We start from the raw sequence: 16,130 nt of genomic DNA, 5'->3' as shown, positions 1-16,130 counted from the left end.
TTGATGAAAATTATCGCGATAGATATTATCGACGGAGGATCACGAATGCGATAGAACTGCCATCTTTATTACTCTAACTAATGTACGTATCAAATTTTCTCTTTTACCTTATATTACGCATAATTAACAGTACCATATTTATTAGAATAAATGAATGTTAACGTTACTTAAATAAATATAATCAACGAGAAAATATGGTGATCTTTGTGTAATTTGTATTTTTGGGCTAAAACCATACGTGAACTTCTTTCTATATATGTTCGATAATTGAGTAACGTTATTTACAAAGAAGAAAGATTTTGCTAGCCAATTATTGCTCGCGTGTTTACGTTTGGAAAATACCCAATGTCAAATGTAAAAGAATAGAATTGTTCTTTGATTAGAATTACATAGTATATTCAAATGGAATGTATTATGTGATCACAAGATGCAATGTGTATTCGTTAATAGACTAAGATTATAATATAATTAAGAGATTATTTTTAAAATGTGATTCATAATTCATTTCGAAGAGCACTGTTGTCTACGTTGACAATAAGCGAAACAAGTTAAAACATGCATCGATGGTTTGTCAAGTAAACACACGGATCTGTCATTTTGCTATGAAAAGTTTTCATCATGGAAGATTTGAAATACAAATTCTTGAGTTTTATTAATAAGCAGGTATCATTTCAATTTATCTAGACAATAATAAGATAATGTTTTAATAAAATTAGATTTATTTGAATTTTATTCGATACTTTTAGTATAACTATTTAAGGTTAATTGTATATTCAATGGTTACATTTACATATGGTTTTAATAATATTATAATATCGATTAATAGATTGATCACTTTTATTCATTTTCATAGAACACAACCAAAGTTCCTTATATGGGTTTAAATCAGGATTTCTTAGGAACGCCACTACAGAAATATGAAGATTTACAATCTGAAGCTGGACAGTCCATTGAAAGTGAACATGTTCCTGATCAAGAGATATTGGAATCTATAGAAAATATTTACTTTAGGAAAGATGAAGATTTTGATCCTAGTAGACATGAATTAGAAAAGCAACCAAGAATATTCCAATCAAAGGATATAGAAAAACGTTACAAGAAGCTTAAACAACAGCATCAAATTGTGTCCAAAAAATTATTGCAATTAATTCTGCAAAAACAAAGCGCGTGTGAAGAAGAATTTGATAATATTTTAATTATACAAGATCAACTTCAGAATATGTTAGCAATATGTAGAATGGGAAGAAAGGATCTGAAAGTAGCTAAGGAACAGTTTACAAAAGCTATTTTGGGAATATTAGCGAATTATAAGAAACGTCAAGTCATCGAAAAATTATTAAAAAATGTAGATACTATAAAAGGTCTTGTAAGTATGTCCTTATTTTGATGTTGATGAATTTAAAAAAAAAAAAAAAATATATATATATATATATATATTTGTAGAATGTATACCAGCTTTAGGTTATGTTTATTTTAGCAACGTATGGGAGATCAACTCAAAGAACTTCTGAGTAAAAAAAATTATCCAGACGCAATTTCCCTTCTTTTAAAATGTCGAAGAGATGCTCAGACATACAAACACTTCAAATGCATTGCTGCTTTAAATGGAAAATTACAAGACATTTTGGAACAAACTGAAAGGACTTTAGATGATACTCTTTCTAAAATGTGTACAGACTTTGATAATACTGTATATACTTCTATACAAGAAGCTTATATGTTATTAGGAAAAACCCAAACAGCAGTGGATCAAATGAATTTGCATTTTACTGCTGCCATTCATAATACAGCATCTGCTGTTATTCGTTCATACACTGAAAAGGATACACAGAGACATTATATACAACTATGTCAATCTGTACCAAAAGATAGATGTGTTGCTTGCTTAATAGAACTTTGTACGTCACTATGGAACATACTGATCTCCTATTGCAGAGTTATTTGTTGGCATAATAAACATGAAGATAGTAAAAAAAGTAATTCAGATGAAAAAGATTTTGAAAAAATGTTTAGTAATCAATATGTCAAGCATAAGTTAGAAAATAGTATTATGCGAATGTGGTCAGAAGTAGAAGCACAAATATCAATGTATTTATCAAATGCTGACTTGGTATATATTAAATTCGAACAGTTTGTACATGTCTTAGGAATAGTTAATCGGTAATTAAATATTTATCTTTTATATGTATAATAACTTTTTTAAGGTACATGATACCTTATAAAAATTGTCCTTGTTATAGTTTAATGGAACTCGGAGAATTGTCCGGTTATAAATTTGGAAGATTGCAAGAATCTATGAAAAAACAATCTCTATTATATCTTTCACATTATAATATATCTCGTTTGGATGAACTTCGAATATTTCTTGAATATGACGGATGGGAATTGTGTCCTGTGAAACCAGATTTTGTTGCAACTGAATTGCAAGAATTCAAAAGTTTAAAACCTATATTAAACAAATCTAAAGTATGCAATGGTTTGGACACTTCTATCACGAGTGAAATTGAAGCTCCTGTAGGCATAGAATTGTTGTTACAAAAGTATCTAGAATATGGTACATCACCTTTTACTGTTGGACTTGATGACACTATGGAAGAAGATATTTTAGCTCATAATGAGGTCTGTGAAATTAGGAAATATTTTTTAATTAATATTTCACTGGAATATTATGATAGTTATACAATTGTTTAGGATTTTTCTGATGATTCTGATGATGATGAATTAAAACGCGAATATGTTGATGAATCAGAACATACCAAAGTAAATAAAAAGAAGTATAAACATAAACACAGTGGACCAATGGTCACAAATACAACTTTAACCATTTTGAGAGTGTGTGGAAAATATTTGCAAACGTCAAGGCTCTTAAGATCAATTGCAGTTGCAGTTATACAAAGTATGATCCAATTTTTTGAAATTTATTTCTACACAGTGCATTTATTTTTCACTGCTGATCTTGTGAGTATATTTTATCCAATTTTATAATCTATTTTTTTATCGTTTAATACAATAATTTGATAATAAACATGTATCTTACTATTATTTCAGCAAATAAACAGTGAATCTATGTATAGTCCACGCTTAAAATTATTACTTAATCGCATAAAAGACAACTTAATAATTAATGAAAATGATACAGATGATAATACAAATTCAAATTGTAATAATAAAGTGAGGCAGCCACATTTGTCTTCTAGCGTAACTTTGACACAACCTGAAAACCTTTATGGATTAACTGAACGTATTGTAGCTGTTGAATCATTAATATTTTTAGGACAACAGTATGAAAACCTAAAACCTTATTTAGAGCATCTCCTTGGGAGTAGTCCACAAAGAGGATTTTTACATCATTTTTATGCACATACAATTGTATGTACTACAGATTTAAGAAAACCTGTTTATATGGCAGTAGTATCTCAAGCATTTGATATTGCCAATATTTTAAATTTAATGAATAAAGTCAATTGGGAAGTAACAGATGTCATGTCTCAGCATAGTAATTATATTGATACTTTATTGGAGGTACACTCATTGCAATATCATAAAGTATCCATGTATCATAACATTGGCATTTCAATTTATATCTTTTACTTATTTTTATTTATATTTGGTCTAGGAGATAAATATATTAAATAAAAAATTAAATAACATCGCAAACTTTATTCCTCTGTCTGATGAAGTTCATGCTTCTATATGGGAAAATGTTGCACATTTAATTACGCATACTTTGGTAGAAGGGTATGTACAATATATGTATGTGCCATTTTATGTTTTCTGATGTGGCAAATTAAATGATAAACATATAAATAAATTGTAAATATGTATAATATTATTTTATATTATTCAGTAAACTACATTACATAATAATGTTCTTTCTTATAGCTTCTCCAGTGCAAAAAAGTGCACGAATGGAGGAAGAGCATTAATGCAACTTGATTTTACGCAATTAAAATCAAAGTTTGAAGAATTATCATCAACTTTGAAACCAATGCCACATAAAAATTATGTAGAATCGTATATTAAAGCTTATTATTATCCAGAAAATAGTTTGGAAGAATGGATCAAAGAGCATAAGGTAGTTCAAAGCATTTATTTTGTAAATGTTATTATTTTATATTTATATAATTGTCTTATTTTTAGGAATACTCAGTAAAACATTTAATAGGATTGATTTCTTCAGCCTGTCAAAATAACAAAAAAACACGTCAGCGCTTAATTGCCAGTGTAGATAATGAACAAAGACCTTGTAGATAGCATCAAATAATACATTATAGTACGGCGCAAGATTTTGTTGAAATAGAGATTATTTAAAAAAGGTATAATATCATCTATATATACATACATATATATAGATTTTATATATATATATATATATATATATATATATATATATATATAAAATATCTTTAGTAATTACTAAGAATGATTATTCTCGAAAATACGATATATTAAATCTTAAATTGTTTTACTTCATTATGAATTTGATGAATACATTTAACGCATAATTATTTTTACAGTAAATTTGATTAACTAAAGGCACTTTTTTAGTATATAAATGTGTAGAATAGCTTTTATTATTCCAACATTAATGTTTAAAATGATTCTGTTTGTTTAGATCTGAATGAGAAGGCGTTTTTTATTATTTTTATTTTTTTGTTGTTATTAATAATTTAAGTAAATAGATTAATATGAATCTCTGTAATACAAAAAACAAATATTTAACATAATATTATTTATATAAGGTATTACGCTAACAAAATGATAAATGCATTGTAATTATAATATAAAATAATGGGAGCTTTTTATTTAACTACAAAAAAATATTAAGACCCGAAAAATTAGACATTGAACAGAAATAGATCTTTGGATACTCCACTGATATCATATATGCACACGTATAAGTGCATAATCCGAATTTGACAGTTTCAGAATCTTAATGACTATAATGTGAATCTCAAAAAAGACATGTGAACTCATAGGAAAAAATATGTGGGTTACTTTTTCTCAAATATAAAGTTTAATTATACTATATAATAAATTAAGGTAACAGTGTTGTACAGATATATAAGATACATATATGCAAAATCATGTATTTTGTATGATTCTTGCGACTAGATAATCATAATAATCTTGCTAATTTGATTAATATTTGAAATAATTTAATGAATTATTAATGAATTAATGACAAGCATTTGTTACTACAGGCATAATTGTTATAATTATAAGATAAATGAATCATTTTAAAAGGAATCATATAAATATATGTTTGTGTTATGTTATAGTGTCCTTTTATATATTTCCCTTTGTGAAAAAAGAAAAAAAAAAAAAAATAGAATTTATTATTTCAAATATGCTTTAAGCATTGAATTCAGGAATTTAAAGAAATCTTTATTATACAAATTATAATAATGTACATAAACATGTATAGTTTTTAAATTACTTTAACTTCCATTTTATAAAAATTTCCATATAACTAATATGTTTATTGTAGAAGTATATATGGATTGTGCTATAATAGTGTTTTACATACACTAAAAACCGGGAAAATCCAATTGCACCTTTACTATCTCTATCAAGTTTTTAAATATTTGTATTATTTCAAAAGTCACATATGTTATTACATTATTTTCTGTATTTTTATGAAAGACTGCAAAAGAGATTGAATACAATTCCAATGTTTACCGATCAAGATTCTTTCTTTTCTTTTTTTTCTTTTTTTTTTTTTTTTTAAATTAATAATATTTAATAGCAAAAATATATAAATATATGACATAATTTTTAGTCTATTAAAGGCAAAAGCCAGGTTTTTTATTTTTTTACTTTTTGTGTCGTAATTTCTTATTTTTTGATGCAAAGGAATTTTTGGCTGTTAGTGCAGATAATATGGAGTAAACTAATACAGCTTATTTTCCAATGTCTTCATGATTTAGCACTTAATAACATGTGGCCCCCAAGTTTGACATAATGTTTATACATATCTTGTTAACTCTATTAATAGAAAAGCAAAATATTTTTTACAAAGATGTGTGTATGCTCATATAATTATTTGATGTGACATCTGCATCAATCAAAATTGATACCAGTTGAGATTAACTTGCATGTCATTTAACATGATACTATTATAAATATATAATCTGCTGTCGAGCAAAATTGAAAAACAAAATTGGAAAAAGGAAATGAAGGGCATATAATATAAGCAATTTTATTAATAACTTATTTTCAGCACTGATCTATTTCCTGTATAGATCTGCGCATATGATAATTTTACATCGGGCGGCAGGAAAATATTTTTGCATAGTAATATCAATTTATAAGTAATCAACAAGTATGAGAATCAAGTCTATATTTTGTACATAAGTGATTTTATTACTCCGTTCTCGGCAAAACCTATTATTGTATTGCTATTAGTTAAATAGTCATTATATGCACAATAAAATGTAATATTGAAAAAAGTGCTATAAATTTATTATAGAGTGCTCAGGCTTTGGCTTGTTATTAATACAACAAGTACTCTATGGTTATATATCAATGTCTTTCAATTTTGTTCATATTTCCTTTATTATAATAATAGGAATAAATATGCAAAATTGCATGACATTAATAAGAGTCATGTTTTACATTGAAAATAAACAGATACATGATTGTGCACATATGAATCAATAAGAAACTTTTGAAATAACATTAAACGTTTAAAATTATATTGTATACTAACGATTAGATTGTACATAAGTTTCATAATTTTTTAAAAATGTCGATATAAAATATAACACAATATAAGTGAGATAGATAAGTAGTGTGCACATTCTTTATTTCATCATGACTTTAATGATATTATTTATGCTTATATTTTTTTATCAATCCCGTATAATACTTATGGTTTTATATACAATGGAGCATATAAAAAAGTATGACTTCTTGTGGAATAACATAGAATTCTATATCACTTTCTCTTCAGTATTAATATTTATTATATATTAATATCTGAAATATACGATTTTATATGATAGTTAAATTGTATGGATGTTTGTGTAGAATAACTGAAGAGATATTGGAATGCATTGATTAAGTTTAATTTTGTATGAACTATGTAATGGGTAGTGAAAGAAGAAAATTTAATAAAAAGCTTTGTACTTAAAAATCAAAGAAAATTTTTATTAGTCGATCCATTGCAATATGAAATGAGTTATGAATTGGTATCAATAATATAGCCATAGAGCCTTCATTAGGATCATTGCATATCGGTAAAGAAAGTACCATGTTATTCCAAAGCCCGATTTTTATTATCCTTCTCTAAATCTAGATCATATTTTTGCACAGAGTGTTCCTTTGTTTTTCAACTTGAGATTTTATGAAAGTCGCCTAATATGAATTATTAAAGGAACAGTTTTTATAGACTTATAATTGTGATTATTAATATATAATGTTAACTTGTATTTCTTTTTTCTTTCTTTTTAAGTATATAAAAACTGGAATTTATAATTTAATTAAACAATTGTGAATATTAATTCATGTTTCAGTTCTTATCCTACTAATTATAAAAAAGTAATGAAGGATTCGCAAGATACATTTTTCATAGAACTTACAATTTGTGTCAGAAATATGGCAACCTAATTCTAACTGTTTATTTAATAATAATAATTTTTGCATATAGTAAAAATGTTGGCAATGTATGAATGTTGTTATATAATAACATGTTCCTTTAACTGATAGTATCAATGTGTATAACTGCAAGTCATACGATATTTTGCCCCTTATAGTTTGTGCGAAAGAACATGTCCATTTTGTATAAGATATTAATGAATTTCAATTAAAGTGAAGTATGAAAGTGTATGAATTGCTAATAATATAAAAAAATAAAGTAAGACAGGGAGATATTATGCAATTGGACTTACACTTTCACGTACTTCACTAGAACTGGAAGACTACATGGACTGGATGAATTTTGTGAATATCCTGTTGTAGAAAAAGTGAATTATCATTTAGATTATACATTACATAGTGTATCAATGTACTGTTATAGTATATGACCACATTAAAACATTGTAATAATATACAGTCAGAAGAAGGCATGTCAATCTGTAAGGATGTACAATTTCCTTAATACCACAGCTAAAGTTGTGAATGTTAAAATATTTTTGTAATCGTTACAGTACATTCTTTATAAATATGTATGCTTCTAAAAGTGTTTAAATTATAAGAAAATGCAGTCTGAAAGTATATAATTCTATTCGATAATGTTTTAATTACATCTTATGGGTGGCAATGGACAGCTAATTAATAATAATAATAATAATAATAATAATAATGGTTACAATTTCTCTTAGTTGGCTTCATGATATATTACTATGCTCTTATTTATCAATATTATTGGAACACACACCACAGTATGTAAGGAGCATTTCTGAATTGCAGTATCTTTTCTTTATCGAAATCATCCCATTGACTCGATCAATGTCAATTGTGCCTTACAGAGCCTCCGTATGATAAATTAAAATAAAAATACAGGTGTATATTTTCCATATTTAGCCAATTGATCAAAAATAAATATTTGCTCATAATTTGTGGTTACTAGTCAACCATGTAAGGCCTTCATAAAGCCCATCTCCGGTTGTAGCACATGATGGTTGAACATACCAATTTCTGTCCCGTATCCTAGTTAACCCCAACTTTTCTTGAATCTCATGGGGTTTCATCGCTAAATGAAAATAAATAATTCTTAAGCTAAATCAATGCGCAATTCTTTTCTCATATATGAACTATATACTACAAGGAATAATAATAATTTGTATGATAAGGATTATGAGCACTACAATAAATAAAATGTTTACTTTTTTATTTGCAGTATAACTTACCATCAGGAAGATCTTGTTTGTTAGCAAAAATTAAAATAATAGCATCACGCATTTCTCTATCATTTATAATCCGATGGAGTTCTTGACGTGCTTCGTCAATTCTATCTCTGTCTGCACAATCTACTACAAAAATAAGACCTTGTGTTCCTGTGTAATAATGACGCCATAATGGACGTATTTTATCCTGTCCACCTACGTCCTAAAATAACACACAAGGTGATAATCAATTCTAATTGCAAATGCTTCACATTCGTATCCATTATTAATGATAAATGTTGTTTTAGTACAAACTTACCCAGACATTAAATTTAACATTTTTATAGGTAACAGTTTCTACATTAAATCCTACAGTCGGTATAGTTGTCACAGACTGTCCTAATTTAAGTTTATACAATATTGCTGACATAAATAATCAAGGAAATGAAATACATGGTAGATCTGTCAGATAGTATTCTATCAGAAAGTACTGACTAATGAAATATGAATTAATAAATGTACAAAGGATACTAGTTTTTCCTGCAGCATCTAATCCCAACATGAGAATTCGCATCTCCTTGTTGCCAAAAATTTTTGACAACAACTTTCCCATCTTACCAGCTGCTTTCTAGGCACCTGCCACCTGGATTCCATATACTGTATAATATTAGAAAATTCAAGACTTTTTTTTAGTAGTTTAACAATAGTATAATAGTAACTATCACATCATTCTCAGGTAACTAATTACTCTACCGGATTTACTTTTCTAATATATTGTTAATAGTTATTATGCATTTTATTATATACAATTTAATTTGTCCACAAATTTATTAATTACTATTATAGCTTTTTATTAGAGAAACAAATTGCAATATATAAATACATAACCTCTGAAGAATAGCTACATAACGTTCGAGTAGATAAAAAAAAAAAGAGATTCAAAATAAAAATTTTATATTACTCGTGAAAAGATATATAAATAAAAGCAAGATTAATAATTAATTGTTATATTATGAATGAAATTGATGAATATTTGAAGACGATGGTAAAAGGAAAGAGAGAGAGAGAGAGAAAGAGAGAGAGAAAGAGAGAGAGAGAGAGAGAGAGAGAGAGAGAGAGAGAGAGAGAGAAAAAAAAAGAAAACATAAAAAAAAAATCTTTGGAGTATAAAAGTAAAATAAAAACGAGGCTGAGATCTACCTATGTGGGACGAAATTTGTATATGGATCGCACACGCACGGATAATAATTTATAACTTTACCATTTGGAATATAATAAATTCGTTTTTAATTCGTACACGTAAAAGACAAGCATAACGACCATTAGGATAACTCTTTTATCGTCGCCCACACGTTTTACATGACAATCGATGACGAATTTTATTAAGTATGTTGCAGTCTCTCAATCGTATTCTCTTCTGATCAATTAACACGCGCGTCCACACGTTATTTTCGCAAAACTTACCGTAAAACATTTACAAAGATCGATTGTTTTATCGGCACATCGGTACATCACAACACGACACTGCACATAACTTTTTTAATACAGTCGTAATACTGCAGTAACATTACCAAAAACGTTATTTAGGCACGTATAACATAATGCTCCCGCAAGTTCCAAGGAACACACGCGTGCAACTTGAAAGAAAACGCAACTTTAGCTTGAGATCGTTGAAGTATGTATATATGTGTATACGATGTATATATAACTATATATATTATATATACTAAATTCACACATAATTTTAGGCGCCACCACATATTGCCACTATACTAGTTCTTTTCATCTATGAGAGACAATTATGGTTAATTTTTTATAAAATATTCCAATTTCCTCCGATTTTCATCCGTTTCAATCATTTTTCTTAAATTTTCTAAATTATTCAAGTGCACACACATATATATATATATATATACATACATATATATATGCAATTATGCATATATATTTTTTTGATATAATTGAAAGATTCTTTGAAAATTGAAATGGGCGTGGAACAAACGACTAAACGAATAATTGATTAGTTATGTGTTATGGTAAAGTTAATTCTTTAGAAAGATCAAGAATAATTTGTTATTTATTTTGTAAAGAAACTTTCGAATTATTTATCGTATTATTAATTTTTTCCTTGTTTTGATATTAGTTCTTTTCTTTTAGGATACTTTTTTATAATATAATGTTTCTCTTTTCTTTTCTTTAATAATTCGCGATGATAAAATCGCACGAGAAATTGTTCGTGGCACCATCTAAGTTATATTCCTAGAAACAACATATACAGTTTTTAGTAAAATTAATTTTATTGTCGATAAGCTAAGAGTTGGGAAATTTCTGAGATAAGATTTGTTAATAGTACTTGTAGAAACGTCATTTATAACAATTAATTTAGAAAATTTTGTTAGTTACTGTAAACATAGAACGGTATATAAATGTGTAAAGACGTTACAAAATTTTAATCGTTACACGTAAAAATTATATCGAGAAATTATCTGATTTTAGGTTAGGAGAACATGATGTAACAAATGACAGAAGAACTTGCATAAGAGTTTTGCAAAGGTAAGAATTAGAAAAGTAAAATGAAATACATATAAACATTTTCAATATTTTTATAGAAAATTAAGTTTCCTTTTAATTTTACGATTGATTAAAAAAGTTATCCAGAAAGAAAGTATGAACGACAAATTATTATTTTTTATTGTATTAATCTACTATCAAGATAAAATAGGTTAGGTACGTACAAAACGACTTTTATCTATAAATAAGGCTGTTCACCACCTTTCGCCCGTAGCGTATGTGACTTCAGCGACAGGTATGGACAAAATATGAACTATAAGCTCAATAAGAAAACATTGTCTCCACTATATATCTATTGCATTGGTGCATTATAAATTAAATACCCTTGTCCCGCGTTATCTAAGAATTGAATTAGTGCCAGATTTTTGAAAAATTGTAGTATGTAGTAAAAATAATAGTATAGATTATTATACTTACCTGAAGACACATTGATTGAAAAGGGTTTATTAATGATACGCTAATGTATGTAGTTGTTAAATTTTTTATTTCTTGATTACAGTTAAACTTATACATATAGTCAAAATTTATTTAAGCAGCCATTCGCTCGATAATACTTGCGTTATAAGATTTACAATTAGACTTTGCAAGTATTAACGACCCAGGTCTCACCACGTGGAGGTTGCTGCATTTGGAGACCCACGAGCTAACGCTGACTCTACTCTAAAATCCGCGTTCCGCGATACCGATCCGCGATACCTTTCCGCTTCAATGCACTGGCTTCTTAACTAACAGGGTATGCGTAGCTTAGCTACAGCACACCTCTTACAGATAGCTCCACCTTTGCACCGTCTGCTTCAGACATAACGGATTATTAAGCACATCCGAATTCGTGCTTTCCGAATTTCGAACAAACAAAGCGCACTCCTTAGAAATACTAATCGCGTCGCGACACTCACGTGTGTGTTATAATTACGTTGAATCTACTATTAGGCCGAAATTCGCGAAGTACCCCCATCGGAATGTGGAAGAAATCAAACGAAGTCCACGGTAGGACCTTTAATCGCGCCCGAACACCCACGCTAGTGTTAGAAAAACGGTGATTCTACTCTACAATTCGCGTTTTCGATTCGAACAATCAAACGTAATATAATCGCGCCCGAGAACACCCACGCCTGTGCCCGCCGACACGCGCGTCAATGTTCTTCCTATCCTTCCCGTATTCGCGCGTAAAAATCGATGATGAATCCTGCCATGTGATGTATCATCCGGTCGCTGTTGAACCTATCCCTCGATGACCTATACTGTAAAAGAAAAAGATTAAGAGGAAATAAAAGAACAAAAAAATATATAAAACAGAATAATATATATGTACATATATAAAATACAAATAGAAAATAAATATATATAAATAGATGAGACCTAGAAAAAGAAACAAGAGATGCAGCATTATAAATCATAATCAAAAACATAATCAAAAACATAATTAAACACATAATTAAATATATAATTAGAAAAAAACAACATAAATAAATATTAAAAATACATAAATAACATATTAATAACATAATTGAAAACATAATTAAAAATGAAAAATATGAGATAGAAACGAGAGCCGGCGAAAGAAAAGAGAGCCCCAGAAAGAGAAGAATAGGAAGCCCCGAAAAGATAAGACAAGAGAAGCAGTTTTACATGATGCTGAGACAGCAACCCGCACAGAAGCCCTCACCCATGGGCCCCTCCCATGGGTCCCACCCGAAATATATAGAGGATAATTAGTGAGAGTAAATAAGAATAAATAGAAATGACAGCGAACGTAGAAGTGTGGTAGAAAATTTTCCCTTTCGTTTTTCTGAGAAATTATTGTACAATAGATTTCTGCTATATTTTTTCTTTTGAAGTATTATTAGCTATATGAAATGAAAATATGTTAATGTTTAGTTGCAATTAGTTTGAAAAGATATTGAAAAAGTAATATAATATGCAGCCATTCGCTCGATAATACTTCCATTTAAAAATTTACAATTAGTCTTTGCAAGTATTATCGACCCAGGTTTCACTACGTGGAAGTTGCTGCATGTGGAAACCCACGAGCTAACGCTGACTCTACTCTAAAATCCGCGTTCCGCGATACCGATCCGCGATACCTTTCCGCTTCAATGCACTGGCTTCTTAACTAACAGGGTATGCGTAGCTTAGCTACAGCACACCTCTTACAGATAGCTCCACCTTTGCACCGTCTGCTTCAGACATAACGGATTATTAAGCACATCCGAATTCGTGCTTTCCGAATTTCGAACAAACAAAGCGCACTCCTTAGAAATACTAATCGCGTCGCGACACTCACGTGTGTGTTATAATTACGTTGAATCTACTATTAGGCCGAAATTCGCGAAGTACCCCCATCGGAATGTGGAAGAAATCAAACGAAGTCCACGGTAGGACCTTTAATCGCGCCCGAACACCCACGCTAGTGTTAGAAAAACGGTGATTCTACTCTACAATTCGCGTTTTCGATTCGAACAATCAAACGTAATATAATCGCGCCCGAGAACACCCACGCCTGTGCCCGCCGACACGCGCGTCAATGTTCTTCCTATCCTTCCCGTATTCGCGCGTAAAAATCGATGATGAATCCTGCCATGCGATGTATCATCCGGCTGCAGATGAACCTATCCCTCGTTGATCTATCCTGGAAAAAAAGAAGTTAAGGAGAAAATAAAAGAACAAAAAAAAATATAAAACAGAAAATAATACATGTATACACATAAAAAATACAAATGGAAAATAAATATATATAAATAGACATGAGACCTAGAAAAAGAAAGAAAAAGAGAAGTAGCATACACCATCCTATGAGTCCTACCTAAAACATAGAAATCATAATTAATAAAAATATATTAAAAACATAATTAAGAACAAAATCAAAAACATAATCAAAAACATAATTAAAAACATAATTAAAAACATAATTAAATACATAATTAAACACATTATTAAACACATAATTAAAAACATAATTAAAAAAAAACATCATGACTAAATATTAAGAAAACATAATTAAAAATGAAAAATATGAGATAGAAACGAGAGCCGGCGAAAGAAAAGAGAGCCCCAGAAAGAGAAGAATAGGAAGCCCCGAAAAGATACGACAAGAGAAGCAGTTTTACATGATGCTGAGACAGCAACCCGCACAGAAGCCCTCACCCATGGGCCCCTCCCATGGGTCCCACCCGAAATATATAGAGGATAATTAGTGAGAGTAAATAAGAATAAATAGAAATGACAGCGAACGTAGAAGTGTGATAGAAAAATTTCCCTTTCGTTTTTCTGAGAAATTATTGTACAATAGATTTCTGCTATATTTTTTCTTTTGAAGTATTATTAGCTATATGAAATGAAAATATGTTAATGTTTAGTTGGAATTAGTTTGAAAAGATATTGAAAAAGTAATATAATATGCAGCCATTCGCTCGGTAATACTTCCATTTAAAAATTTACGATTAGTCTTTGCAAGTATTATCGACCCAGGTTTCACTACGTGGAAGTTGCTGCATGTGGAAACCCACGAGCTAACGGTGACTCTATTTTACTCTAAAATCCGCGTTCCGCGTTACCGATCCGTTATGCCTTACCGCTTAGGATATCTAGGGCGACTTAGCTAACAGGAGGTATATAGCCTTAGCTACAGGGACCCCACTTACAGAGAGCTTTACCGTTCGACACACTCGCCTCGGGCATAACGGATTAATAAGCACATTCGAATTTGTGCTTCCGAATTTCGAACAATCAAAGCGCATTAATCGCGTTCGCGACACTCACGTGTGTTATAATTACGTAGATCCTACTGTTCTATCCAAATTCGCGAAGTAATCTAATAGAAATGTTGAAGAAATAAAACGAAGTCTCGGTAGGACTTTTAATCGCGCATGCGAACATTTACGTGTGTGTTAGAATAACGGTGACTCTAAGTTGAAATCCGAAGTGACATGAGTTAACTGGTATTATGGCTCTCGATGATATTTGGTCGAGGGATTTTCCCCCGCTTACAAATAACATGATCGTCATAATGTCAATCAGCTACATGTACTGCACTACTAGGTGACACCGTTCGCGCACCCCAAATTTCAACACTAAACGGAAGTCCATGATAGGACTTTTGATCGCGCCCGGACACCCACGCAAGCGTTCGGAAAACGGTGACTCTACTCTAAATAAACTAATCGAATATTCGAGCAAACAAAACGAAGTCCCCGGTAGGACTTTTAATCGCGCACGCGAACACTCACGTGAGTGTTAGAATAACGGTGACTCTAAGTTGAAATCCAAAGTGACATAAGTTAACCGGTATTAAGACTTTCGATGTTATTTGGTCGAGGGATTTTCCCCCGCTTACAAATAAGAGGATCATCGTAACATCGGCTAGCTACATGTACAGCACTACAAGGCAAGCCGTTCGCGCACCCCGAATTTCAACACTAAACGGAAGTCCATGATAGGACTTTAATCGCGCCCGGACACCCACGCTAGTGTTCGGAAAACGGTGACTCTACTTTAAAAAAGCGCGTTCGCGAGGTAATCTAATCGAATATTCGAGCAAATGAAACGAAGTCCCCGGTAGGACTTTTAATCGCGCACGCGAACACTCACGTGAGTGTTAGAAAAACGGTGACTCTACTCTAATTTCGCGTTTTCGATACGATCAATCAAACGAAGTTTAGTTCGCGCCCGTGAACACCCACGCCTGTGCAGGACGACAAGCGTGCGTGTGTTCTCCTATCCTGCCCGTATTCT

The 16,130-nt window shown here is 30.2% G+C and overlaps 3 protein-coding genes across 12 annotated transcripts in view; 2 read left to right on the top strand and 1 right to left on the bottom strand.

The window, feature by feature from the left end:
• The first annotated feature begins 91 nt into the window (after positions 1-91).
• LOC124956333 (syndetin) lies at positions 92-5,063 on the top strand. Of its 4 annotated transcripts, none has more exons than XM_047512009.1 (10): positions 93-663; positions 854-1,366; positions 1,478-2,160; positions 2,241-2,619; positions 2,692-2,958; positions 3,049-3,522; positions 3,617-3,753; positions 3,883-4,075; positions 4,141-4,316; positions 4,616-5,063. In XM_047512009.1, exons 1-9 carry the CDS (start codon positions 619-621, stop codon positions 4,252-4,254), a joined length of 2,805 nt encoding a protein of 934 aa, XP_047367965.1. In that variant the 5' UTR covers positions 93-618; the 3' UTR covers positions 4,255-4,316; positions 4,616-5,063. The 4 variants fall into 4 exon arrangements, with proteins under 4 accessions (XP_047367968.1, XP_047367969.1, XP_047367965.1 ...); XM_047512010.1 differs by having other exon boundaries at positions 94-663; positions 3,617-3,738; XM_047512012.1 differs by lacking the exons at positions 4,141-4,316; positions 4,616-5,063 and having other exon boundaries at positions 92-663; positions 3,617-3,813; positions 3,883-3,920.
• On the bottom strand, positions 4,777-11,581 carry LOC124956337 (ADP-ribosylation factor 6). Of its 7 annotated transcripts, none has more exons than XM_047512029.1 (5): positions 11,564-11,581; positions 9,360-9,485; positions 9,148-9,251; positions 8,853-9,051; positions 4,777-8,695 (listed from the first exon to the last, which is right to left on the bottom strand). In XM_047512029.1, exons 2-5 carry the CDS (start codon positions 9,439-9,441, stop codon positions 8,553-8,555), a joined length of 528 nt encoding a protein of 175 aa, XP_047367985.1. In that variant the 5' UTR covers positions 9,442-9,485; positions 11,564-11,581; the 3' UTR covers positions 4,777-8,552. The 7 variants fall into 7 exon arrangements, with proteins under 7 accessions (XP_047367985.1, XP_047367984.1, XP_047367981.1 ...); XM_047512028.1 differs by lacking the exon at positions 11,564-11,581 and adding an exon at positions 10,293-10,699 and having other exon boundaries at positions 9,360-9,471; XM_047512025.1 differs by lacking the exon at positions 11,564-11,581 and adding an exon at positions 10,293-10,697.
• LOC124956334 (UDP-N-acetylhexosamine pyrophosphorylase) overlaps positions 11,127-16,130 on the top strand; it is a 21,513-nt gene continuing 16,509 nt past the window's right edge. Inside the window, exons 1-2 of the mRNA XM_047512015.1 lie at positions 11,127-11,246; positions 11,325-11,381. The gene's annotated coding sequence lies outside the window, so the exon portion shown is untranslated. The remainder of the gene's footprint in view (positions 11,247-11,324; positions 11,382-16,130) is intronic.

Source organism: Vespa velutina, chromosome 21 (assembly GCF_912470025.1).
Source record: "Vespa velutina chromosome 21, iVesVel2.1, whole genome shotgun sequence".
In the NCBI taxonomy this organism is placed as follows: Eukaryota; Metazoa; Arthropoda; class Insecta; order Hymenoptera; family Vespidae; genus Vespa; species Vespa velutina.
The sequence above is the reverse complement of the archived record's forward strand: the minus strand, read 5'-3'. Positions and strand labels throughout refer to the sequence as shown.

Bases quoted from the DNA above. Each gene is read 5' to 3' on its own strand.
- LOC124956333 (XM_047512009.1), top strand. From the start codon at position 619: ATGGAAGATTTGAAATACAAATTCTTGAGTTTTATTAATAAGCAG. The intron at 3,523-3,616 runs GTACACTCATTG...TATTTGGTCTAG, and splicing joins ATATTGATACTTTATTGGAG to GAGATAAATATATTAAATAA. The intron at 4,076-4,140 runs GTAGTTCAAAGC...TCTTATTTTTAG, and splicing joins AATGGATCAAAGAGCATAAG to GAATACTCAGTAAAACATTT.
- LOC124956337 (XM_047512029.1), bottom strand. From the start codon at position 9,441: ATGGGAAAGTTGTTGTCAAAAATTTTTGGCAACAAGGAGATGCGAATT. The intron at 9,252-9,359 runs GTATCCTTTGTA...TATTTATGTCAG, and splicing joins AGATGCTGCAGGAAAAACTA to CAATATTGTATAAACTTAAA. The intron at 8,696-8,852 runs GTAAGTTATACT...ATTTTCATTTAG, and splicing joins CAAACAAGATCTTCCTGATG to CGATGAAACCCCATGAGATT.